General features: G+C 41.2%; 1 protein-coding gene across 7 annotated transcripts in view; it reads right to left on the bottom strand.

The window, feature by feature from the left end:
• Positions 1 to 101: 101 nt before the first annotated feature.
• Positions 102 to 27683, bottom strand: part of LOC147167006 (calmodulin-binding transcription activator 1-like) — a 72489-nt gene continuing 44907 nt past the window's right edge. The window contains exons 6-23 of one of the 7 annotated variants that reach the window (XM_086086530.1): positions 26344 to 26415; positions 23834 to 23987; positions 20544 to 22384; positions 20009 to 20135; positions 18745 to 18879; positions 15020 to 15168; positions 13161 to 13345; positions 13008 to 13086; positions 12660 to 12927; positions 10268 to 10776; positions 10036 to 10184; positions 9904 to 9965; positions 9716 to 9831; positions 8976 to 9044; positions 6274 to 6419; positions 6133 to 6204; positions 5974 to 6004; positions 102 to 3998 (exon numbers count right to left, since the gene is read on the bottom strand). In XM_086086530.1, coding sequence (XP_085942656.1) covers positions 3966 to 3998; positions 5974 to 6004; positions 6133 to 6204; positions 6274 to 6419; positions 8976 to 9044; positions 9716 to 9831; positions 9904 to 9965; positions 10036 to 10184; positions 10268 to 10776; positions 12660 to 12927; positions 13008 to 13086; positions 13161 to 13345; positions 15020 to 15168; positions 18745 to 18879; positions 20009 to 20135; positions 20544 to 22384; positions 23834 to 23987; positions 26344 to 26415 — 4197 coding nt within the window. In that variant the 3' untranslated portion in view covers positions 102 to 3965. Of the gene's footprint in view, positions 3999 to 5973; positions 6005 to 6132; positions 6420 to 8975; positions 9045 to 9715; positions 9966 to 10035; positions 10185 to 10267; positions 10777 to 12659; positions 12928 to 13007; positions 13087 to 13160; positions 13346 to 15019; positions 15169 to 18744; positions 18880 to 20008; positions 20136 to 20543; positions 22385 to 23833; positions 23988 to 26343; positions 26416 to 27683 lie in introns of all 7 variants that reach the window. The other 6 variants (XM_086086529.1, XM_086086533.1, XM_086086528.1 and 3 more) reach the window with 6 other exon arrangements.

Below are 27683 nucleotides of genomic sequence, written 5' to 3'. Positions count from 1 at the left end.
GGTCCTCAGAGGACTTTATAACTCAAAATGGCCCCGATAGGAAAACGTTTTCTCACCTGTAATGCAACATAAATCGTAAACAGATATCAGGCGAAGCCACATTAAAGTGCAAATTTTCTTTTTTTATTCAGATTTCATTTTACAGCAGAAATTATGTAAAGCATTCAGAGGACATTTTCCACATATAAGGGCAATATTCAAAACACTTTGCATGGCCTCAGCAACAAAATATTCTCTTAAAAACATCAACAGTTTTGTGATGCTTGTGCATGCAAACCCAAAAAGTAGAACATAGGAAGTCAAAGTAGGCTACAAAAGAAGAGGAATGACCGGCATGGAGAACACAACAGCAGGCAAGGTTGGAATAGAGCAGGAGGAGATGAGACAGAGGGAAGACGGGGGAGTGGACAGGTCTAAGCTTCAGCTTATCTATGAGGGTCTACCATTCTAGCATGCAATGTGGTGTTTGGGCACGCCGCCTCAGAGACAAGGCATAAAAGGTTATACAGATACCATTCATTTTCCAGGCGCACCATTGCGAAACAGAGACCATCTCCGCACATCTGCCAGAAACTGTCTCACTCATATCTTAACTTTTTTTATTTTTATTAAACCAGTCAACATCCTCTCCATAAACACATCGTGATCTCTATGTTAGCCATTCTGTGCGCAAGGATATTGCGGTGTGTGTGTTTTGAGAATCTAAAAGGAGTTGTGGTGATGTAGGAGAGTTTGTTTGAGCACACATTTTTAGAGATCTTCCAAATATATAACACTAGACTTACTATTGTTTCAATCAAGGTAACACATGGCTGCAACTTACAGTATTTTGAATATTTTTTTTTTGTATTTATCTTGTGCGTTTATGACCATTAGAAATCACTCAATACTTGTTTTTCTTTTCTTGTAGAAAAAAATGACACACACGTTTACAGATTAGATCAAGCAAACAGATCACATTCACTGCCTCACAAAATGAGACCATATGCATGGGAGAGGGCCAGTCACGAAGCCCATTAGAAAATGAGAGGACTCTTAATTGATAGACAAACAAACCGGAGTATCCCTAACGTATGGAATACACAAAGCTGTGTGTTAGCAATGAGTTAGTGACACTCCACATATCATCTCCCTGTTCTTCAACCCTGAGTAAAATCTAAGGGAGAGATTGACCTGTTCCCAAAGACATAAGCACAGAGAGAAAGACTGTGGCCTTCTTGTGTTTCTGACTGTTTGCACTTGTGTGTGTGTGTGTGTGAGAGTGCGAGACGTGGGATGAGAGGAAAGAGAGTGAGAGAGTGAGAATGGGAACGAGTGTACAGGAGAGTCCTTTTGTCGTCTGTAAAACGGGTGCGTTCTTATAATGCTACAAGAGCATTTCCATGTGAACCTGTGCAGGGAAACACAAGCTCTAGTTCATGAAGACAATTCAGAGATTTCATGGTTCTAATACTGCACAATGCGCACACGCGAGCGGGCAAAAATGATCATGAGCCAACCTCAAAATGAGTGCACGTAACTTGCGATAACTCGAATCAAGTCCAACACTGTCATCTTTTTTTATTTTTTTTTAACACACCATCAAGAAGAAAGAAAAAGGAAACTGGCAGCCATTTGGAGAACATACAATATTTTTTCCTGATATGAACTTGCACTTTTCTGTTATTGATCAGGCACTTCCTAAACAGAGCTTTCCAGAGTGCGTAAGCACGTGTTAGATAACGGCAGTGACGATGACGAGAAAAAGGACTGAAATGATAATGTCAGGAGTGGGAAGGAGACATTCTGTTTGACTGAATGGTGAGAATGGTTGAAAGTAAAGGTAGTATGTTGCTGAAGCACAACCACATTGTAAAGAATGTAGCACCCTCTTCTTGCCTTTTTTTTTTTTGGGGGTCAATGCATTCACATTTAAATGAACTTTGTCAGCATCTTCATCACCATTATTTTCAACAATTGCATCTTCAATGTCATCCTCTAGTCAAACTACTGTTGAGCTATTACTATCTTGTCTACTGTTTATAGTCTGTATGTTGCCTCTGTGCATCTTACTGATATCTTTTGGGTGTTGTTTTTCCCCCCCAACAAAAAAAAAAGTATTAGGCAAAATAGCATTCATAATAATTGGCACTACTGGCAAAAAGTGTTTGATTTTTGCGAGCCAAGGAACAAAAGCACGACGTGTAAATGTTTCGTCTGAAAGATCATTGTTTCAGCTAACTTTGTTTTCCCACTTATTTAATTCTAACATTAGATTTTTCATTTGCATGCTTGAACAAAATGTTCTTTTCAGTAACACTTATACTGGATACTCTTAAAGTGAAGCCGTTAAAATCCTCTCACAGTCCATAGCCACTAACATGTTCTTTTTGTTGTTTCTGCGTCTTAAATATCATGCACATTACTCAGTTTGTAATATCTACATTATGTACAAGCAATACAGCCGTCCTGTGTAGCCAGGTCTCTATGTTAAGTTCTCATTATGGGAGTAAAATAATTTATAATCTTAAATACAGTCCTCTTATGAAAAAGTTTCAGGGTCCTCGTATCCCCTTACCTCGTCAGTTTATATACAGGAATATGCAATAGTCCAAAATATGGATTTGATTGCCCGTATGGGCTAACATGGGGATCAATGCCCTGTATCGGGGAAGGTACTGGACCCGTGTCCTGTACAGAGCAAGCATAGAGACCTCTCAAGAGTCAGGAAGAAGTCAAGGCAATGTTACTGTATGTTACTCTTTCCTCAAAACCACAGCTAGGATTTAGAGGGTCACGCAAAGAACAAACCAACAGAGACATTTAACCACCGCAACATGTCATATTTTAGCACACAAGGGGGGAAACCAGTCTCAAGCTTAACCACTCTTAAATAAACAATTAGACCCCTAAATAAATAAACTTTGTTGTTGTTGTTGTTGTTTTTTAAAAAAAGCACCCAAAATATGTCATTTGTCCTTACACAATTCACATTACGCAGGGCAAGGATAAGTCGATGAGAACAGTGAGACACAACTCCACATAGAAATACAAAAGAAACGACACGAAAGCAGTTTGGCAAGCATGCAGGAGCTCGCAGCTCAAACACATGCATTGAATTGAACGAACACAGACACCACGCAGGCGGGCAAAGCGCCGCCTCAGAGAACAAACTCCATACAAAGTCCATGTAACAAATTAAGACATCGTTAATTCACACACCCACCCCCGCCCTCACGGAAACAACGCTCCTCTTACATTCAAGTGGTTCCTCCCCCTTTGATTGGGTGACTGATTGGTAGGTTTGTAAGCGATGTGTAGTCAGACTGCTTGGTGATATTGTGATTATGCCGCGTTAACAGGATGCTTCGCCTCGAGAGGTCTTCGGCATGATGGGGAGGAGGAATAAGCAAAAAGAACCAAGAAAGAACTTGCATGCAAATGCAACAAAGATGTGAGTTTTTTGGTTTATGTTTTCTTATCCTTTCATGGATCAGTGTTTGGGTACAAAATGCAACGGGTTTTGCATGAGTTCGTTCGGCAAGTCAGAGATGCCTTTGGCGAGTGAGCGAGCTTGAAAAGCCTTTCACCGCATCCGGTCGCCATCCGCCATCCGCCATCCGCCATCCGCTTCCTCCCGTTTGGAAACATACCCATGAAGAGTGCAAAGAATGCCATGAGGTTAATGCGATGGCCTCCCAGTGGAACTGCGGAGGAGGGTCAGTGCTGCGGACCGAGCCAGATCCCTGGGCTGGCCCGAGTAGTCCGTCTGTCTGAGCTGCCATGATGGACACCTATCCTGTCCTCCGTCTGGGAAGCTTCTTCCTCTCGAGAGAAGACAGGATAGAGGGCGAGCGAAAAAGGGAGAGGAGAGAATGGAAGGGGCAGGGAGGGGTAGAGTTTGGAGAGGAAAAAGAAAAAGAAAGGGAGGGGAGGGGGGTGCTCACAGGCTTAGTGGGCTGTGGGTGGGGCCTGGCGGTGGGCTCTCAGGAACCCTGACCTTTTTCTGCTCTCTGACCCTGGTGTAAAAACACACATCGGAAACACATTAGAGTTTGCTGTTGTGTTTGTGCATGTCTTCATGTCTGTTTCCATCGACAGCAGGGGTCACCAACGAAAATGGAAACACTAGCAGAGATTTACAGCGTTGCATATAGATATTATTATGAGAAATCATAACATGATTAGTGTATTAACGTAAATTAATTGGTCATTATAACTCCAGCCGGCCATATATGGGTTATTTCTTTAGCTTGATGCTGATCCTGAATAAAATTCCGATAACCAATTAATCGGAAGATTAATTAACTCATTCACTGCCATTGACGGCTATAGACGTCCAAAATTCATTTGAACTATTTCTATTAGTTTACCATTTTTTTCCACTTTTGTTAACAAGAGTATAGAACCTAGAAAAAAGATTGTACATTTAGAACAGATACAACATTTGTGATTAATCGTCAGTTAACTAGTGAAGTCATGCAATTAATTACGAAAAATTTTAATCGCCTGACTCCCCTAATTTTTAATAGTCTTTTTTTTTTAAGTAATTGTAATTATTTTTATTTTATTTTATTTTATTTTATTTTATTTTATTTTATTTTATTTTATTTTATTTTATTTTTATTTTATTTTTATAAAGAAAAGATTATTAAAATTTAGGGGCGTCAGGGGAGTATTTAAAAAAAATCATAATTAATAGCATGCCTTCATTAATTAACTAATTTTATATCTGTTCTAAATGTACAATCAACATTTTTTTCTAGGTTTTCATACTCTTGTTAACAAAAGTGGGAAAAATGTTAAACTAATAGAAATATTTCAAATTAACTTTTGACGTCTATAGCCGTCAATGGCAGTGAATGAGTTAAAGGGGAAGTCAACCCAAAAGGTTTCTTTACAACAAGTAGTATGTATGTATGTGCCCTCACTAGTCTAAATCCGGCATTCTGAATAATATTGTGTTTGTGCAATATGAATAAGTAGCAAAATCCACCCATTCTTATCCATCTCAGGGGGCAGCCATTTTGCCACTTGCTGTCGACCGAAAATGACATCACGGTTGCTCGAGACTCAGGTAACGACCAATCACGGCTCAGCTTCAGAAAACAGATGAGCCGTGATTGGTCGTTACTTGAGCAACTGTGAAAATGGCCGTGAATTTTGCGACTTCATTCATATGATAAAAAAAGCAAGATGAATCAGAATACCTTGTTTCGACTTCCCCTTTGACGTAACAAAACTAAAAAATCAAACAAAATAACTTAATTCTTACAACAATTAAAATATGAAGTACAGGCTGAACATTTGTCAGTTTTACAATACTTTGTCCTTTACTTTTCCCATTAACTTTGCAACGGAGAGGAAAATTGGCAAAAAATGTTAGATTTTCCGCCCTTTTTTGGGGGTGTTGAAGATTATTATCATTGTCTTATGCTGTAGTGTGTTCATGTGTGAAAAAATAGCTAACTAAAAAGAATTGGCCTTTTTTTTCTTAAGCACTATCAGCCGATTAAAGATGTCAGATCCTAATAATACCTTTATTTGAACACATTCCTTATTTCAGAAGTGCATATCAAACCGGTAGCTCCCAGGAAGTAGCTCTCAGTTTCATAAAGGTTGGTGACCCCTGATCTGGTCATTATCCACAGGCTATTTTCCGGGCAAATGGCCACCCCGGAAATCCTGCCCACCCCCTTCAAGGCCCCCCAAAAAAGGAGACAAGCAAGACACTTGAGTCCCCAACTGATGTCATGCCCCCAGGAAGACCATGTGCAAGAGTGTTCCTCTATCTATCTGTCAGTCATGCAGAAGTAGCAGCATCATTCCGCAGTCCTCGACGAGACAGACAGAAGAGCGAGGGAGGGAGGGATGGAGGGAGGAAGGGAGGTAGAGAGAGAAATCCTCTCCTCCCCCCACATGCAAACAGGCATCCTCCACCAGGAGAGAGTGAGAGAGAGAGAGAGCCAGAGAAGAGAGGGGGAGGAGACTCACCCGCTTCAGGGGCCTATGGTCCATCAAAGGGCTTCGCAGGAACAGTAAAACAACAGCAGCTGTTAGCACCAACGCCCGTGCGGCAGTGGGCTGTCAACGTGTGTGTGGGCAATGTGCATGGTGTGTGCTCCTGGGTCACAGCCAAACGTCATGGCTCACCTGTGGCGGCATCGGAGCAGGAACCTCAGGATCTTGCGTGCAGCCTGGTTCTGTTTTTTAGTCAAAAGGTTGCTGCGGGCAAAGGCGGGAGTGTGAGATAACGATCGCAAGCATGGGCGTGTGTTTTCTTGTTTTTCGTACCTGAGGGAGTGTCTGTAGGAGCGGTAGTATTGCTGTATGAGGACTGCTGCTCTGCGACTCTGTTGGAACTTCCTCTGCTCATGGAAACTCCGGAAACGACTCTGGATCAGGATGGCTGCCAGGGTCATCCTCTTATAAAGTGCATACTGAAAGCAGTCATGTTGTCAAGCTTCATTCAAAAGTAAATTGGACATTTTACACTCCTGGAAAAACACAGACTGTAAAAACAAAACAAAAAAGCTTGCGCAATACTGTATTGTATACAGAAAATCAGTTGAGCATTTATTCGATATCCTTGATATCAAGTTTAACTCTGTTATTAAAATGGTTATAGACTATTTCTAGTAGTTTAACATTTTTGTTCACTTTTGTTAACAAGAGTATGAAAACCTAGAATTTTTTCAGATATAAAATTTGTGGTTAATCGTGAGTTAACTCGCGAAGTCATGCAATTAATTACGATAAAAATTTTCAATTGCCTGACGCTCCTAATTTTTTAATAAATTTTTCTTTTTTTTAGATTGCGTCAGGCGATTATTTTAAAATTTAAATTAATTTTTTTATATCTGTTCTAAATGCACAATAATTTTTATTTTCTAGGTTTTCATACTCTTGTTAACAAAAGTGGGAAAAAAAAGTTAAACTAATAGAAGTAATTCAAATGAATTTTGGACGTCAATAGCCGTCAATGGCAGTGAATGAGTTAAGGTTCATGCCCTTTGTCCTCACTATATCAGTTACTAGTTGAACGACTGTCTTACTAGTCATTCATGTTCCACTACTGTTGCTTCTTTCTCGTACCTGGACATCAAGTACAGTATATCAAGTAAATGCTCAATTTTGTTTAAAAAAAAAAGTGAAACGTATCAGTGAAATAGTTGTAGACATATTTTTATTTTATTTTAATATTTACAATAAATTACCTACAATTACTTAATGAACTAAATGAATAAAAATAAGGATATTCTTTCAACCGGCTAAATTAATACATTAATTACAGGACTCTTGATCATCCAACTACTTCATGGCCATTTATTTCTTTGTGATGACAACATAAAGGTACCAGCAATGACGGAGGAAAAATAGGGACGTGCAAAGTGTTCAAGCCGTTTGTGTCTTGGCTGCTCAGCTGACAATAAAAAAAGAAATAAATCATAACATACAACATAAATTGTTTTAAATTGCTGCTCCTAAAACAAACAAAAAAATGCCCGCAGACCCCTGCACACCCGATTGGTATCTGAGCAAACTTGCCATGCGGTGGGTCTTTCGGTGCATGCATCTCTGTCCAGGCTACAACATGGTTAAGTCGTAAGTTGACAATAACAATAAAATAAAAATGGAATGTAGACTGCAAAAAGAACCGGGCATACGCAAAGTGACTTGGATCTTATTCCTTTCTGCAGGTGCGGTGTCACATAAATGTAAACTTGTGCAGTATCATAGCTCATGTTAAATGTTACTCAGAATTTTGCCTGTTCAGTTGAAAAAGAATGGCAACAGTTCTGCCCAATATGTATTTTGTGTTAAAATTGGATTAAAATAAAACTTCCACTTCAACTGATTAAAGCAGGGGTTCTCAAACTTTAGAGAAAAAAAGTCATAAGGTTACAATAAAATAATAATAATAATAATGAAAATAGTTAAATAAAAATAAAGAACAAAGACCTATTTTGTCGAGATTAAAAGTTCTAGTCTTTTCAGAATAAAGTCTTATGATTCCAAGATAAAGATGTACTATTATGATATTAAAGTCAAATTTAACAGGGAAAGAAAGTCATATTTTAACTCATTCACTGCCATTTACGGCTATTGATTTAAAAAATTAATTTGAACTATTTCTATTAGTTAAAATTGTTTTCAACTTTTGTTAACAAGAGTATGAAAATCTAGATTTTTTTTTTATTGTATATTTAGAACAGATATAAAATGCATGATTAACCATGAGTTAACTATTGAAGTCAGGCGATTAATTACAATTAAAAAAATGTAATCGCCTGACTTCAAAAAATTTTATTGAAAAAAATAGAAAAGATTGTAAAAAAATTAGGAGCGTCAGGCAATTAAATTTTTTAATCTTAATTAATTGCATGACTTCACGAGTTAACTCACGATTAATCACAAATGTTATATCTGTTCTAAATGTACAATAAAAAATTCTAGGTTTTCATACTCTTGTTAACAAAAGTGGATTTTTTTTTTAACTAATCGAAATAGTTCAAATGGCAGTGAATGAGTTAACAATTGGATTATACGTGTAATGTTATGCCTTTTACGTTTATTTATTAAAGAAGTATATTCATGAAAAAATATAGCTCTTGTAAAGACTTTTTGACCTCATGTCTACAATCATAGGGCTTAAAAAAAAGATTCTTTAAGCATGGATTCATGTGATGATAAATCACAATCATATCAGCTGTTTCAATTGCCCCAAAGCCATGATAGGAAGAAGTAAATATCTTATTGGTTGGCCAATCCCCATATGTAGTTATGTGCTTTCTAAAATGATACAACATAATAATTTAATTAAAACTATTTTGTCGACCCCCGAGCTATGGATCCCCGGACTCCAGTTTGAGAACCACTGAAATAAAGTACAGTTTAAAAAAAAAAGAGAGAAAGAGAATTGCAAGTTTTGGCTAAACTTAAACCGAGTACCTTAATCTAGGTCAGTTTAATACTTTCTAAACATTGAATCATACCTGCTTGTATCTCTTATAGCAGCGTTGAATCACTGCTGCAATCTCTTTGCGTTGTTCCTGAATAGGACCCTGAAGGGGGTGATGGTAAGAATTTGTATAAAAGCCGCTCATGCAAGCAAGCAAACATGTATCACGCAAAACAGATACATGACGGCAAGAGTATTCAATAGAAGAATTTGTATTCAGTGTAACATGATGCGAAATTGCATTTGGGGTTATACATTATGCCCACTGTGCCCAAAAATCGATTCTCAATTAGTACGATTCAGAATCGATTTTAAATGTCCCAAAATCGATTTGATCTAAATTGTTTTATACTGTCTTCCCTTTGTTTGTGTGTGCCTTTATTGGGAGCGCTGTTCATGTTGTACCCGATTTGGCCACTTAGGGGCAGTGTGGTTCCACGGCGGTCTGATACACTGTTAAGTTGTAGCCACATTGGAGAGTAGAAGGAAAAAGTCACGATCAAGTTATTCCAATAAAAGTTGTTTTTTTCAGCGTGGAGTCGTTCTTTTGAGTGATAAAAGTGCCGCGAGTAGCACGCTAATTTGCATTAGCCAGTCAGACTGGAGTAGATCATTCCTTGAACATCTTTAAATTGAAGCAAAAATCATTGTCAATCAAATCATTTTGAATCAAAAATCGCCCTTAATCGAAAATCGATTCTGAATCGAATCGCACACCCAAAAATCGGAATCGAACCGTGAGACATTCAAAGATTCCCACCCCTAAATGGATACCTTGTGTTTTCTAAGGGAGTGCAGAGCATTCCTGATGGTCTCACACAGCTCTCTCTGCTCTGCTTCTGTCATGGCAAGAAAGGAGGAATCCGTTTTCAATCGTTCCGCTTTCATAGCTGCAGAGAGGAAGGAGTTCCCGTCAGGGGGGGGGTTCAGCAGTACTTGCTTTGCTTGAGGACACTGCTCACCTTCAGGCCCTGAGTGAGAGTTTGCTTTCGGGCCGGGAGTCTGGGGCTTGGCATTTAGGAACCTGCAGAGCAGCAGAATGCAAAGCACATGTCTAAATAAAGTGTAGAAAAAATGTCATTGGTTTAACTTACCTTTCCACCTCAGCGAGGTAACCAGACAGTAGTCTGACATCACCGCCGAGGCCCACCCTTCCGGAGTCTGTTTCGGTCTCCATATCCTCCTGCTTAAGCCGGGCAGTAGATGTCTCCATGATGTGATCAGCAAGCATTGAAATGTCCACCTGCAACACACACATTTATACAGTATATATCTGAAGATGGCTTCTGAATCCAATTTTGGCTCACATCACAAACAAACACAAACCTGCAAGTCCTCTGTGTTATCCTGATAGGTCAGCAGCTCAGTCTCCTCGCCCCGATCAGACAGGACTCTCTGGCGCAGGTGAACAGCCAGTCGCTCCTTCCCTAGAATCCGCCTGGCTAAGCTACGCTGCCCCAGGGTCTGTCTCAGACTCCACCTGGTGCCTCCTCCAGATGCCCCTATCCTGGCCTGCAGGTGGGAGAAGGAGGGGCTGGGGAGCTGAGGACTGTCAGGACTGAAGCTGGCAGGAGGTGTGCTGCGATTGCTGAGGTTGGGATGTTGGGTTTGTTGAGGAAGCGGGAGGGGGGAAGCGTGAGTGCTCGGGCTGTGGTGGCTTGGGAGGGTGTTGAGGTTGCTGGAGGTTGAGTTAGCGAGTTGTTGCTGGGTGGGTTTGAGTCTTTTGGCTGGGGGTGGACCCCCTTGCTCTCCCTGGGTTGTCTGTGAAGCTCTGTGTCCTGTTTGGTTCCAAGTCTGGTTGTTGGGCTGGCTCTCAGTCCGAGCTCGCCTCAGTTCTGGGAGAAATGGGATGAGGACAGAATATTAGTACGATGTAATGTATATTCCCATTACACTGAGCATAAGATATCATTGGTGAGTTCATCCAAACATCTTCTTTTTTTTTTTTACTTCTACTGGCTAAGAGACTTATTATTATTATTATTATTTTTTAAGAAAATAGGTCAACATTTTGAAAGAAAATGTGTATTTCCATTCCACTGACATTTACATCTGCATGGTAGATGTTTAAATCCAAAGTTGATGTGGGATCCAATAGAAACTGAGCTAATGCGTTGGATTCAACAAAGAGTGAAAGCTACCCATACTGATAAGTTGAAGGTAGGTTATCAGTAGGGGTGTTAGAAAAAATCGATTCGATATTACAGCGCGCAATTCTCGAATCGATTCGATATGCGGCCGAATCGATTTTTAAACATCAACTTTTGATGGGAATATTCAACAAAACGTCTTACTTAGGGTTAGGATTCACACATTAAGCATGGAAGAATGTTATATGAATGGAACATTAAGCCTTAATATTTGATTTCAGTGCTGGTTATAAGCCTAAATTTTCAGATAAATAAATACATTTTCATACATATCTTACAGTGTACATGTACAAGTTTATTGATTTGTATTTTCTAAATTTGAGGTTTTTTTTGTAATAATCAATTTATAGATTCGTATTGGGTATAATCGGTATCGAATCGAATCGTGACCTATGAATCGTGATACGAATTGAATCGCCAGGTACTAGGCAATTCAAACCCCCTCGTTATCAGTATAACTGTGATTAAATGTAATATAATTTTATTACCAACATTATTCGTTAACAGTGAAAAGACACGTTTTAATATACAGATATGTTTTAAATGAGGAGAAAATGTGGGAAATTATCCCCCAAATCCAAAAAAAATAATTTTAATAAAAAATGACAAACTACCCAAAAAATATGTAATATATAATATTTATAATACTTAAAAAAATTTTTTTTTATCAGTAGTAGGTACTAATAGAGGCTGTAAATACCAGCCACCGATACTTCCTCCTCAGCAGTAGTTGGCGCTATAGAACAGCAGTTTGACACATCAGCAAAGTATCATCTGCTTCAGAAAGAAAGGTATTTTTTCACAATTTTTTTGTCATTGTATTAAATTAAATTATAGATATCAAAAGTACAAGCCCAACTCCATTAAAGTTGTCCGTCCATCTATTAAACCTAAATAAAAAACGAATACAATGATTTGAAAATCATGTTCAACCTATATTTAATGATCAGTTACTAAGAATAATAAAATTGATCAGTTTGAACTTTGTAGTATATTCAATCAAATATAGGTTGAACATGATTTGCAAGACATTGTATTCCGTTTTTATTTATGTTTAATACAATGTGCCAACGTCATTGTAATTGGGTTTGTACCAGAGGTATTGGTGCTCGGTATCGGTGAGTATTCAAAGAGTGAATATTTGTACTGGTATGGGTCTGAAAAAAGTGGTATCAAACATCCCTAAAAAATACGATTATATTAGAATATGCAAATCCTTCCTTTAGAGTACAGCAAGTAGTGCAAAAAGCGCAGAAACGCTGAACACATGTATATTTGCATTGAAAAGTTAAGAGAAGGTCAAACTAAATTTTACATATTTAGGCTCATCCTGAATCTCCCGAACATTTTTCAAGTACTGTACTGTGTTCATTTTGTATGTATATGACTCCTATGTGCCTAGTATTATAGAAAAGAGATTTAAAAAAAAAAGAAAAAGTGAAAGGATATTTATTTAGTGATTTCTTGGCACATTCTTGTCTTGCTGCCCATAATCTCACACTCACATTCTTCTGGACCAAAAACAAACCGTACCGCTTATTTGTCAATAAGCGGTACGTCTCTCCCACCTGAATTTGGGTTTGAGGAGTGACTAATGTTTATTCTGCTGATCTCCGAGCCTCCTCTCCACCTGTCCATCCACGCGTCAGCAGGTTGACTTGGCGCTTGAGGACTTTGCTGCAGCTGCTCCAGAAGCTCAGCCAGTCGCGTGTGGCCCCGAGATCTGGCGATGTTGAGCGGCAAGCGTCCCAGAGAATCGGGAATAGCCAAAGCTCTTGGGTCCCACTGGTAAAGCACCAGCGCTGCATCGGTATGACCCAGAGCGCATGCCCACATCTGGAGAGACCAGCGGTGATGTCGTCACACAAACGGACACGGAGAGAGGACCCGCATATATTGCAATGTCCGTCACTCACCAGTGGTGTGCAGGAGAAGTGGTCGACATTAAGAGGATCCACCTCCAGCTCGAGGTCAATACTGTCAGCGTGCTTGGTGCTGCAGAGCAAAATCGTCACGTGAGAAAGCCGCATTCTTCTCAGCGCGCTGCTGTTTTTTTTTTTGTTACTCACCGCCAGCGGATGAGAGTCTGAATGAGGCCGGCGTAGCCTTGAGCTGCAGCCAGATGCAATAAGGTCATTCCTCTTGAATTCTTGCTGTGGACCAGCTGATTGGAGGAAGCCCAACACGGCTGCGACATCATCTTCTCGCACACGACCACAACTCGACCCTCAAATGAACTGTGGTCAGGAGAGTTCTGGGGACGAAATTGGGACAGTGGTTAAAGTGTTGTCCTATTTTCAGTAGAGGTGTGCCCAAAAAAATCGATTCTCATAAGAAGCGCGATTCTCATTTAGTACGATTCAGAATCGATTTTAAATGTCCCCAAATCGATTTTAATTCAATTATTCGATACTGTCTTGCCTTTGTCTGTGTGTGCCTTTATTTGGAGCGCTGTTCATGTTTTACTCGGTTTGGCCACTGCGGGGCAGTGTGGTTCCACCTGGTCTAATACACTGTTAAGTTGTAGCCACATTAGAGAGTAGAAGGAAAAAGTCACGATCAAGTTATTCCAATAAAAGTTTTTTTTTTCCAGCGTGGAGCAGTTCGTTTGAGTAGCGCGCTAATTAGCATTAGCCAGTCAGACTGGAATAGATCATTACAATTCCTTGCACATTGATGCAAAAATCATTGTCAATCAAATCAAAAATTTGTCTTAATCAAAAATCAATTCGGAATCGAGACATTCAAAGATTCCCACCCCTAGTTTTCAGTGTTACACAAAATGGTTAGCGACGTTTCTAAAAGGCTTTGCCCAGGGAAGAACCTTTACATAACAGTCTAATTTGTTCTGTGACCGCGCTTGTATCCCAAGTCATCTTTCCTCATTGAAATTAATGGATAAGCCATTAATCCATCCTAGCATCTTCAAAAAAGTTTGCTAAGTGTTTCGTTTTTTTATGAGAAACTAATCACTTTATAGTATTGTTGTCTCCTTTATAAAACATTCAGTACTAATCACCAATGGGTAGTAGTGTAACAGATATACAGATACAAAGAAGACAGTCTCAACAGCTAAAGCCCATATCTCACTGAGTGGCAAAGGCTTGGAAATGTTGATTTTTCTTCAGGGTCCATTCAAGGTTACAAACAGTCGCAAACGACGTTCGCAAAATCTTTTAATGTTTGCAAACGGCCTTTCTCTACATGGTTGTAGAGAATGTTTTTTTTGTTTTTTTGCCAGGGTTCATTCAAGGTTGCAAAGACGTTAGCCGCACGTTCATAAACAGTTTTATGCTTTTCAGCTTTTCTTGATGCAAAGGAAGTGTTCAACATGCAAAAATGTTTGCGAACATCTCTGCAACCTTTTACCAACCCTGATAAATATATATTTTTTTAAATAAAAAAACATTTGCTACGTTCGCAAACCCTCGCCACTCAGTGAGATACCACCTTAATGGAGTATTTCAACTAAGATGTGTGCAGTTCAAAATTGGGTACATAAGTTTATTATACATTTTGCTGATTTCAGTGTAAAAGCGGGTAGGAACATAAATGACCCAAGTATCAGATGTTTAAGTTATGATTAGAGGTCAAACTAGATCTATATTGGTTGCTAACTGTGTTTAGTTGTTTAGTATTGTGTTTATATACAATATTGTAAAAACAACAGCAGCAACCTTTTGCTCCTGAAAAAAAAATCTAAAATTTGACACAAATTGTTTTCAGATCATATCTTAGCTAATCTTAATGATTAACTATGAACCATGACCCAATGATCAAAATGCTGATTGTTCATTCTTAGTGGCTATCTGGACTCTTCTGAATAGCATCGAAATTCTAAATATCTGTTCGGATTTGCTTTTCTTTTTTAGTTCGATTATGTTCAAGAAATTCTTCACTCAAACAAATTGTATCTTTTTTGCCTTACTTGAGACTGCTGTTCGGTGGCTCCCCCTCCCTCGACACCGCCACTCTTGGTTGCCATAGTTTCTGAGCTGGGGTTTTGATTGGTTATATCCGCCATCCTCTGTTCCATCTGCTCCAGACGCTCCAAGATGGACATCCTGAACTGGGTATCTACAGAAAAAAACACATCAATAAATGGTTTATCCAAAACTAGATTTATTGTATGTTTTAGGATATATAGTCCTAAAGGAAGGTGGCTTATTGGGGCTTGCTATAGAAGGATGAACCTACACACACCCCAGAACAATTCAGCGTCTAAATCTGCACTTGAAAGCAAAAGTAATATAAGTGCGCACACCCACCAGCAAACTATGATAAGAATATTTTTACATGGCTATGAGTGTGACCCTTTTTTCCTGTGCAGCTGCAGTTTGCTGCAGTGCACATCATGTCACTCAGGCTCTTTATTTTCCCTCCTCTCCTCTCTGCTGTCTGTAGCACACAGACTGAGGTTGGGGGGGAAAAAGAGGGAGGAGCCATGTGAGTGACACAAAGATCCGTCTCCAAATAGTCCAATCCACCAATCGGAGTGAGAGATTTACAATCGGTCTGAATAAAAAAGCCAATCATATGACAAATACCACACTGTTCACCTATTGATGTAAACAAAAAGCTTGAACCACGGAGAAAGAAGCACGTTCGAAAGAAGAAGAACATTTCAGGCACATTTTGTACATTTAAAAACAATTATATATATTTGTTTTGCTTTATTGACATTGCCAACTGGCAAATAAATGCCCATGTTTTCCCCAAGCCAATCTGCCTGCCTGCTATTTTTCACCATAAATGCATGTTCAAAGTTATTCCTTGGTGAGACTTTGATTTCAGAAGTTTACTATTGTTTTTGCAATTGTATTCCTTGCTAGGAAAATTCATCATGGACAACATCATCACAGCTAATGCAACTGCTAATCTTCATACTTCTAATGAGATCGTTATAGTCCCCGGACTATGTTACATCCATTTTCAAGTAAGCAATTTCCATCTATAAACATGCCATAGAGAATAACAGCAATAAAAAAAATAAATTCAATGCACACACACATACTTACGCAGGTCAATTGGAGAAAATGTGCATGGCATACACATAAGTCATAAACAGCACATTTAATATTGGTTTCTATTGTGTGAGCTGCTCCAGGAGGTAAACAGCCTCCCCACACTTGTTGTAGTGTTATTGTTCTCTCGGTCTGCGGACCTCTGAGGTTTCTTTCTTTCTTTCTTTTTTTTTTAGTTCAAACATTCAACAAGTATACAAAATGACGACCATTACATGAATTTAATCTTCATAATAGCCGTCATCTAACAACAAATGACTTGAATGCAATCACACGAGACAAAGCGGTTGAACAACGGCATCGCCTGAACAAACGAACACTTGAATCATGCAGCACATAACAGCAATTTCCAGACATCGATTTTAAAATGAAATGACATCAGATCATCTACGAACCCAAATGGCGAGTGTCTCTTTGTTCCAGTTTCTGCTCAATCGCGTTAGTTTGAAGTGTGCGACATACACTCTCCACAACAGAGCGAGAGAGGGGAGGGGTGAGAGAGAGAGAGAGAGAGAGAGAGAGAGAGAGAGAGAGAGAGAGAGAGAGAGAGAGCAAGAGAGAGAGAACGCGCACGTTGTGTGTGTGAAGAGAACACCGGCGCTCTTCTCTTCAAATCAGCCCGCCAGACTTTGGAGCAGCAGGAGGTTTAGGTCGTCATCGTCGCATAAGAAGACCGCACTCCCAACTGAAACTCGGCCAGACGTGTGACAACGCCGCGTGCAGACGAACTTTTAATCCATTTGATGTTTTACCTGCCGTGCATTCCCGCCAAAATGCGCACATCCCGTTTCAAGTCCAGAGACGTGTTTATGAATGCAACCTTTAGCGGGCTGTTTGGGGGGTGTCAATGGGGCGGCTGTTGAGACACATTGTCTTTGCCCTTCAGTCGTGCATGCAGCACGCTGTGACCGTGCAGCCGCATTGCCGCAGTGCGCAACGCGCAGACTGGGGGGCGCGCACACGCACACGCACACGCACACACACATACACACACGCGCGGTAAAATCAGGGCACGCGTCGCTGAGGAAACACGTGTGTTACCAACACAGACTTTGCATTAAAACCCAGACCACCTGCTTGATCCCCCTCAAACACCACTGCAGTAGGCTACTTCTAAATTAAATCTGATGTAATTAAACATGAGAAAAGGCTACATTTTCAACATGCATATCTAGTCCTCCCTATATGAGCGGGTCTCCCCAAAACAAAACAGCACATTTAAAGTGGAAAGAGAATTCAAAGACACACACACACACTTAACCCTAACCGTCACACATCACATTGACCTTTTTACTCCTCAGAGAGCCATACAAAATGCATCCATGTATTTTCTAGACCGCTTATCCTCATTGAGGTCATGGGTGTGCTGGAGTCTATCATGGCTGATTTTTAGGAGGACTTTCATTCTCACATTCACAACTAAGGACAATTTAGCCTGGATTTTTATCCATTCCAAAAACATGACCTCATGACCTTTGGATTGTGAGGACTGAGGAGGTTGAGCTGAGCTGAGCACTCATCCACTGTGCCGCTTGCACCCCAAAAATATATTATGTAACATCACATGTTGTTAATGGTCATATTATGACAAATGGCAGCCTGGTGGCACAGTAGGCAAGCGTTTATCACACCTAGTTCAGAGTTCTGACTGAGGATGGGTGTTCAAATCCAAACTCCGGCATGTTCTCCCCACATGTTCAGATACTCAAGTTGAGGACAGTTAAATGTTGTTGTTTTTTAGAATTGTATGGTGGGCCGTGTATGGTCCACGGACCGCGGGTTCCTCAACACACATTGTTATCATTACCTTTCCTCGCTTGGTTGGCTCACGTTTCAACTGCAAAAGCGTGTGCCGTCTATTTTTCGACGTCCAAGTTACCAAATATGGTTCCTTGATCGATATAAAGCCCTATTTTAGTTTACTGTAGCAGACAGCAGTCATACTAACCACTGGGCCACTGTGCTGTCTGGTGTTGTGAAATAAACAAACACAATTATTTTAGGTCTTTAAGGTTTATGTGTGTTTTCTTTTATCACTCCTTCTAATTCATTTCATTCAAATATTCATAATTTTATACACATATACAAAAGTCTCAAACTTCTCACACATCTCAGACATTTTCAAAAATTCCAAGCGCTTTGTGGGAACTTCAAAGAGGAATTAAATTCAATACTTTTCTTTACAATAATAAGTTGTATGTACCCTCACTAGTCTAATACGGCATTATTATTAATATTGCGTTAAGGAATATGAGCTAAGCATCAAAATCCACCCACTTTTATCCATCTCAGGGGGCAGCCATTTTGCCACTATACTGAAAATTACATCACAGTTGCTCAGGAAATGACCAATCACGGCTCACCTGTTTTCTGAGTTTGGTCATGACCAATCAGGGCTAAGCTTCAGTTAACAGCAGGTAACAAAATGGCCACTCCCTAAGATGGATAAAAATGGGTGGAATTGCTGTTTTACTCACATTCCACAAACACAATATTAATTAGAATATCGTGTTTCGACTAGTTGGGCTCCATAGAACATATTGTAAAGACATTTTTTTGGCTGACTTCCTCTTTAAAAGTATAACGGTACACTTCCATGTTGCCACAATACACAGCTGAATGCTCTCACCGTCCAAAGACAGCCAGTCATGCTGAGAGGATGGGAGGGCAGGAAGGTCGCGTGCCTTGTATTCAAACACCACAGAAGAAGAGATGACCTCGCCACCCATTGCTACCTGCAGCATGACGAGTCCCGTGTCATGGGCTGGAAAGAATCATGAGGTAAAGAATTAATAAATAGTGGGGACCAACCACAATAAAAGATAATGTTTTTAGCACAGTGGGTTTGAATGCGCGGGTTGATCGACGGTGTCAGAGAAGTATAAACAAAAAGTTTAGTACTGTAAATAGTGTAACGTTGTAGCGTAGAATTAAAATGTTTTACATTACATAAGGTGTGTCAAATACGTTCCAGGACGGATGTCACAAAATATATATTTCTACCGGTAATCCGAACTACAATCTATAAATTGTTCCCTTTTGAATTAATCTTTATGAAGTCTAACATCCTTTCCCAGCTTGGATGAGAAGAGAGGTTGTGAGCCATGTTCTTCTCTGCCAGGAACTGTTAGATACTCGGGGTATTGTGCGCAGGTGTGTTGTCAAGATGACGCAGCCACGAGTTGTCCAGTCACAACTGTCGCACACTAAACGAAGCAGATACTACAGGATCCCTTTGTCGACATGCTGGACGAGTGTCTGACCAATACTGAAGGGGAAAATTCATAGTGTGTAGTTTAGTGTTGAAATCTATCTTTTGTGACACTTTTGTGAGTCTTTGAACGTTTTTGACACCCATCCAGTGGCCTCTGGTCAATGTAGGGCTGTACCATGTATTTGTCACCATTCTACTTTCCTTGAAGACCAAAAAAAGAGAAAAATATTATAATTTGTATATGAATAAATTAATAAATTATTAAATTAATTACAAATAATAATTATAAATAATTACATAAATAAACAAATAAATAACAAATAATAATAAACAATACATTAATAAATAAATAAAATTAATTATTATAGAAAAATATTGCAAGTAAAATAAATGTATTTTATATGTATATATATATATATATATATATATATATATATATATATATATATATATATATATATATATATATATATATATATATATATATATATATTTATTTTTTTTTTATTTTTTATTTTTTTAGATGAGCAGCTGCTCTATAGTGTATATAGATACATTCCCCCATAGACTCTTAAAAGTTTGACATTCATCTATATAGATGTCAATAATAATGTCTAAAATTGTGGCTGGAGTGTATGTGCATGTCAAGTGTTAATATGCATCACGAGATACTGTGTACCTGGACAGTAGCAGCGTAGCACGCCAGGTTGGATGAGGGCAGCAGGGACGCTGATGTGGTCAAACAGACAGCTGTACTCACTGCTTGACTCCAACCACGGCCCTGTGATAAGTACCTTCACGCCACCCTGCAGTACAAACGCAGGTTAGTGGAATGTGACACAATATGGTGACTTCATCACCGGAGGCTGTAGCGGAGTAAACAGCAAGTTCCAAAACAAAGTCAACAAATGTAATAAGACAGAATCATTTGGAAGTGTAGATACTAGGGCATCATTTCAGAAAAATGAAGTGTATGAAAGGTTTAAATGTAATATTATCAAGCATTCTAGCAGTGGACAGAGCAATACATGGATGAATTAATGAAGCCACCCAGAGGAATCCATGTAATATTGAAATTTCATTAACTCAGCAATCAGTCGAGAGCATGATTCCATTTTTTAACAGCAGTACAAGCCGTCTTCCATCATGTGTCAGTCTGATTTCACTCCAGGCAACAATGATGAATAAATAATGATACTAATGTTGTTACTAACCTCTGGATAAGACCACTCTGGGGAGTAGTCTGTCACAGCAAACAGCCTCCCGGTCTCTTGGAGCATTCCCAGAGCTCCCTGCTCCACTTCCGAGCCCTGCAGGTGGCCTTCCCCCGTGCCCTGCTCCTCTCCCACCGCGCCCTCCTGTGGCATCAGGACCCCGTTGACAGCGGCCCCCACCCCACCTGCCGACCCTTCAACTGAGATGAAATCATTGATGAGATCAGAGAACTGGCTTCCAAAGGAAGCCTCAAACCCTTCCAGGCTAATGGCTGCTCCTGCTGCAGCTGCTGTGGCAGTTACGCCTCCACCTTGTGGCGGAAGAGAAGAATTGTAGAGTGCCCTTTCAATGCTCGCACTGGCGCTTATTGACTGTGGACTTGCCACCACTGAGCCGCCGGCCCCTGACAAGCTTACGCCATTACATAGAATTTCATTCTCCCCTCCTCCTGGAGCTCCACAGCCCCCTCCCGCTTCCTCCCCTACTCCATTGCCATCTGTAGGTTGAAGATAGTGTTCAGTGTCCACACTGGCGTAAACCCCATGGGCAGCGCCAGATTTGAGCATTAACTCTCCGCCATTTTCAAGAACTTTAGCAGCGACTTCCTGGCGAACCCCACTGCCGGGCTGGTCGACACTTGCGTCCTGGTTCGTCAGGGGGAAAGAGGCCACCGATGCTCCTTTTCCATTCCTCCCACACAGGGCTTGGTCTTGACTGGTTTGGTGCAGGTGTGTATGTTGGTCTCCGTTGGTGATCGGGGTGTCCGCTGGCAGGGTTATGTAAGCCCGAGTTTCATCTGATTCCTGTGGTGCCTCGGCGCCGTTGGTCTGCTGCTGGGAGGGCTGGTTCGTGTGCGTGGAGGTTTGGAGGAAGAGGTTTGGCGCAGACTGGGTTAGACCCGGGACGCACGGCGATGACATCACAGCACTGAAGTCCATCTGCTCCAAAGTGGTACTGGGGCTGAGGCCTGCCCCCTCGCCGACATAGCTACTCTGAGGGGCCAGCGGCTGCTCCATAGGTATCGCTTCCTTCTTGATGTTGTTGACGAGAGACGGGCTGTACACAAAACCGTTAGATGAACAGTGGATCCCCCCATCATTACCGTTACACCCCTCAGTCTTCCCGCCACCTCCTCCGTAGGTCTGACCCTGCTTGGGGTTATTAAGAAAGCAGTCAGGGTCAAAAGTCATGGCAGTTTCAGGAAGGCTGACTCCTCCGCCGGAGTCTAGCGAGCTGGAAAGAACCAACTCGCCTCCCTCTCCTAATCCGACCCCACCAGGAAATGATGCAAACCTCTGGTTCTCGGGGCCAACGGCCAACAGGATGCCAGTGGTGGCGTTCTCATGGGTGGACGGCAGCAGGTGGGTGTGGCCAGCTGAATAAACCGAATCCCCTGTTAGCGTGGTGACTTCAGACATGAACACAGCAGTGCTCTGTGACAGGCCGGCGCCGATGGCGAGCGCAGGGCTGTCAGCCATATCACTTGTGATTGAGAGTGGGGAACTCTGGGTGGTGTCGGGGACTTCCACCTGGTTGGTGGAGGTAGAGGAGGACACTTCCATGCTGCTTTGCGGTAGAAGGGAGGGCTTTGTCATTCGGCCATTCCTCCTGTCGCCCCCGCCTGCTCTGCTCCTGCGCCCCCCAGGACTGGGCTCTGTCTGGCCTTCTGACACATCACTGTTCTGGACCTCTGTGCCATCTGCTTCCTCAGATCTCTGGCCTGCTGTACCACCGCCACCCGCTGTAGCACCACCCCCTGCTGCTGCGCCTGATTCCTGCTTGGATGAGATGATGCGCTGCTTGACACTGGAGCATTTCTGATGGAGGCTGCTTCCAGCACCTGACACATAAGGAACACAAGGAATAAAAGATACATTAAAAACTAGAGAGTATTTTTGGGAGAAATTGCGAGTAAAGGCTGAGAGAATGAATGAAAAAAAATATTGAAACATGGAATGATATTGAATGAGTTGGAATGTTGTTGAAAAATATGGAATTATGTTGAATGGTACTGAATGATTTGGAATAATATTGTTTGGTGTGATTTTGTTGGAATAGTGAGAATTGGTCAAACAATGTGGAAGGTGTAGCACAGGGGTAGGGAACCCTGGTCCACGAGAGCCACTGTCCTGCCTGTCTTCCATGTGTCCCTCCACCAACACAGCTGATTTGATGAACAGGATCGTTATCAGGCTTCTACAAAGCTTGCTGATGAGCTGATAATATGAGTCAGTGTTGGAGGAGGGAGACATGGAAACCAGGCGGGACAGCAGCTCTCAAGGACCAGGGTTCCCTACCCCTGGTGTAGCACATTAAGAAAAAGTGTGAGGAATAAAATAACGGAATAATTATTTTTTTTTAAAGGAAAGATGAAGGTGTAGAATAACATGCTTAGCTTAGCATGCAGAAAGCTTTTGTTTAATTTCACTGTGATGTTATGAGTTAGCATTATTTCAAGTGTACGTTGGCGCCCTCTAGTGTCTGTAATGTAAACTGAAGGTATTCATATGAAGTCCAGTTCACTGTCAGTGATCCAAACCTCTCCGTCACACCCTTGCTAAATGCAAAAGCTCATTTGTAAAACATTTACAATCAAACAAGATAAAAACAAAACACATTTGTCATCCAAAATTTGGTGCGTTCATGAAGCAGATGGAGAGATATATGCGATTCACTGACAAGAGTACTATTTAAGTCAACAAGCTTCTTTGTTCTGGGCACCCGTCCTTATTCGTCCTTCAAAACTAGATCAAAAGATGAGAGATTAGGTAATTTTCTTTGTGTGTATGTGTGTGTGTATTGAAGTTATATTCTCTCTGATGCTGATTTATGAATAATACATGCTGGATATTTCGGGCACCTCCAGCTTTCGGGCCCCTCTATCCTTCCACCCCTCTTTATTATCTTTTTTTTTTGTTTGGTGCAGTGTGTACTTGCCTATAGGTGGCAGCATGGCACTGACTTTTGAAATTATCCCAAAAAAGCAAAAACATTAAAAAAACAACTGAAATTGCACAGCCAGTTTTTTTTTTTTATAGTAGTGTCTACATCAGAAGTTCTGCAGTTGCCTCTTATCTCAACTGAATTTTGCAAAGCAGTGTTTTTGAAGTCTTACATGTGAAGTTTGGGTATGATTGTTTATTCATCTTTTTTTTTAAATTATAATCACAACAACAGCTTTGGCTGTTAACACAGTCTGACATCCACTCTAAGGTTTAGGCGCGGGCTGAAACACCAATGAGAAACAGGGAGGGCAGTGAGTGGCGAAGGGGTGTAAAAGATAACTCACACATAGGTTTGAGTTGTCCGATGAGCTCCTCCTTGCTCCACTTGGCCCATTCCTTCCTGTCTGTGTTGATAGAGCAGAGAACAGGGCCGCACGGCTTCCCGCTATCGTCCACTGCCGGAACGTTCAGATAGTGCACCAGCACGATGTCCGGGTTCTACAACACAGCAACGCGCATCTCGTTGGTAAAACACAACCTTTATTTGTGCTGGTCTGTTTCTATCAGCAAGAGAGTGCATTGATACAGTGTATTTGCAGAAGGAGGGGAAAAGGACACGGAAAGCAGAGAGGAGTATGCGGAGGTCAGGAGGGAGGTCGAATATAGCGTGTCAGACAAGATTCTCTCACCTGCCTATAAAACATTTAACAGCCCGAGCCCACTCGCCACGCTCCCTAACATTGCAGGGCCAGCAGAAACGTCCACACGTGTGTCGGTGTGCATGCGATTTAGAGAGTGAATGAACCAAACGGGGAACGAGCAGGTCGGCGTGGAGCTCGCCATACTGTAACCCACCAGTATGGAATTTATATCCCATGAATGATTCAACAAGTGTGTATGTGGCTGGTGTGTGTGTGAGAGAGAGAGAGGGAGGCTCCTCCTGATAAAAGATTCAGTAGACAGACTCAGGTGAGGGGGAGGGCGTGCTGAGGTGGAACAAGAAAATGGCACAGTGGGCTGCTACAGCACCACACTGTGCAATGCAACAGAACAGACAGGCTCATTTATGATCATATTCGCTGATGTGATGTGATATATGTGCAAAGAGCAGAAAATGGCACATTACGGATCGAGGAAGCAGAAGTTCCCCTGCCAATTTTAGACTCAGAGAGTCACAAGAGAGTCAAGTGCGCTGAAAAATAAAATATATTTGATAGGGGGCAAATTCAATTTACAGCATGTGGCGAGAATGTCCTTGTAAAATTCATGTGACAAATTATGCAAGACCTATTGGCAAGGAACGCCATGAATATGTATTGAATTTCCATATTTTAAATGAACATCGTTGGGCGTGCGATATTTGCTTGGAAATGAAGGGAATGTTTAAGATTCAACATGTCGGTCTGGAGATGATGAGGTTCTGCTGACCCGCTCTTGCGTGGCCAATCAAGAGGTGTGTACGTGTGCGCGCGCTTTTACTATGTTTTGCTTTCGCAAGGAGTCTAAAATCTATATGTGAGGAATGTGAGTGTGCACGTCGTACGCCGCTCCAGGGTGTTTTCCTGGAGAGGACCACATGGAGAGTAGCGCCTTAAGACCTTGATACGAAGTGCAAGTGAAGAAGAGTTCTAAGGGAGAAAAAGTTTTCTCAGCAAACCATGTTCACATAATACCAAATATATCCTGAGTGGGACGATAAACCCAGCAATGGCGTCCAGTTTTATTATTACCCCACTTTTTAGTATAGTCTGCCTCATTAAATTTTGAAGAGGAGGATGTTTATCAATGGTTTATGTTGGAGGTTACTGTGCTGTTTTGAAAATGTAATGGACAATTTAAGAGATTAAACATGTGGTGCGTAAAATTAACAATATACTATACAGTTTCTGGTAGTTTAGTTTGGTGTAGAGATATGAATTAAATCTTAACATAACATGCTTTATGAAGTACAGAAGCGTGGAACTGCCAATGTGCAATGAATATTTTCGAGTACATTTTGAACGTAATTGCAAATATGTTCGAACACACTTGTAGGCTAAATGCTAAAAACGGAGCATTTTTTTTCTAGCGCTGTCTAAGTTAAAGCGTTAGCTAATTAATTAATCGCAAAAAAAATCATATCAATCATGTATTAATCACACTATTAATTTTGACCAGAGCTGATCTTTTAGCTAACAGCGTTAAAGGTAGCACAGGTTGCAATAAACATAAATGCATACATTAAAGTAAAGCATTTAATAAATGTTGGCGTATAACATTCAGAATATTTGTTCATGTCAAACTATTGGGGTATTTTTTTTTCCATTTTAAATTATGCAAGTAATTAACTGATTAGAAAAAGAGGAGGATGAGCGTGTGCAGTGGATAACGTCCTCATAACATGAAATGTAAAAAAACAAAAAAAAGCTTTTTTAATTAAGCGATTAATCATGATTAATCAAAATTGCTCCAACGAGCGTCAAGAAAAACTGAAAGTAAAACTACCTACAGTCCGTGTTTGTCCATCTTCACGTCAGTAGTTAAGATTGACTGCAGGTTATAGGCCAAAAAGAAGTAAATAAAACTGTGTTACTGAGCTATTTTTCTAATGCTTTAAAGAATTTCAATTCATCTCCAGAGTTAACGCTTGAATTATTGACAGCCCTAAATCAAATACACATTTGCCAGTCAAAAATGTTTGCTCCACTTTGGCAGTTCCACGCTTCCGTAATGAAGAAATCCATGTCTTGCCAAAACGACGTGGCTGTAAACAGTTCACAAAAAGCAATCATCATTATATATAATTGACCCCTCCCTGATATACACTCATCTTGTTTTAATGTAGAGAAGCTGGGAAAGGGGGCGGGTAGCTTACCTGCAGCAGCCAATAGCATCTACGGTGGAAGGTGGGTATGATGGAGGAGTGGACGTAGCAGCCATACAGACACTAGAGAGAGGAGAGGAGATTTCGGGGGTGGGTGGGGGAGAAAAGAAAATGGAGGGAGCGGGACATAAGGAGAGGATGAGGTGAGGACAGCAAAGGAGAGAACAGCAAAGGAGAACTCAGGTTATAGCCACTTAGGTCGTATTCATTTAGGAGCTAAACATGCCGTTGTATTTTGGAAAAAAGTCCTTCATCAGTTGTTGTCGACTTATAAAATATCAATATTTGCCACCGGTGTATAAATATCGCAGGAGGATCAATATGTGGACCCTGTTGTGGCTCCTGTGGGACTTCCCTGCGGTCCGGGTCTTCTATCAAGGTCATCACATAGTTAAAACACAATTGTACACGCAGTACAGTGGTGAACACTTGCCATGCAGGATATATAAAAGCAACATCAAAAGTCTGTTCTGTTTGCCGTCTCATTCGCATTCTCATTTTCTTGCCATTTTGCCTCTTCTGAGAAGAAGCCCGCCAGCTATCTAAAGTGTGTTTGGCCAAAGGCAGAGTGCATTTCCATATATTTCCATCTGATATGAGGAGGCTCTCATTCCAGGGTTGTGTTTTTCCTCCCCTTGCTTCCTGCCTCTCACTGTCCTCCTCCTCTCCCACAGCTCCTGCCCCCTGCGCGACACAATGCTTTCTTGCTTGAGGGGTCCCGGGAAGAAGGTGACACAAACAATTACTGAGCAACTACCAGCGAGAGAAACACTCGCCTTTGGATGTGCGCGTCTGTGTGTGTTTGTGCGCGGCAGCAGAAAAATGCATGTCGGATGATTGTCAGTAGTGAGCGTGGGGTTGTAAATAATAGAGGTGCAGATGGGAATACTTGATCTCAATTATTCCCTTTGCCTATGTCTGCTGTTCATTTATGCACAACTAGTGAGCCTTCCATACACATCCATGTGCTGCCTCACTGTCGCGCTCCAATCCCCCTCCGTCTTTCTCTGACACATGCATGCTCACTGCTCTCACCTCTCGGTATATTCCTGCTGAATAATCAATTTTTTCAGCCGGCTGATGTGACTCAAACGCGCGCGCGCGCGCACACAGGCACGCACAGACGCTGCCTTGAGACCGGATCGATACCCCTCTCTGTTCTGCTGAAGAAGGCATTGACATCATTCCTGGCTGCGGGCCAAACACACTCTTATCCTTCAGAAAGAGAGAGCGAGCGAGCGAGAGAGAGCGAGAGAGAGAGAGAGAGAGAGAGAGAGAGAGAGAGAGAGAGAGAGAGAGAGAGCGAGGGGAAGGGAGACGGGGACAGCAGC

This window comes from Leptonotus elevatus, chromosome 10 (assembly GCF_054856555.1).
Source record: "Leptonotus elevatus isolate MCC_2025b chromosome 10, RoL_Lele_1.0, whole genome shotgun sequence".
NCBI lineage: Eukaryota > Metazoa > Chordata > Actinopteri > Syngnathiformes > Syngnathidae > Leptonotus > Leptonotus elevatus.
Note: the sequence above shows the minus strand (reverse complement) of the source record. Positions and strands in the feature narration are given on the sequence as shown.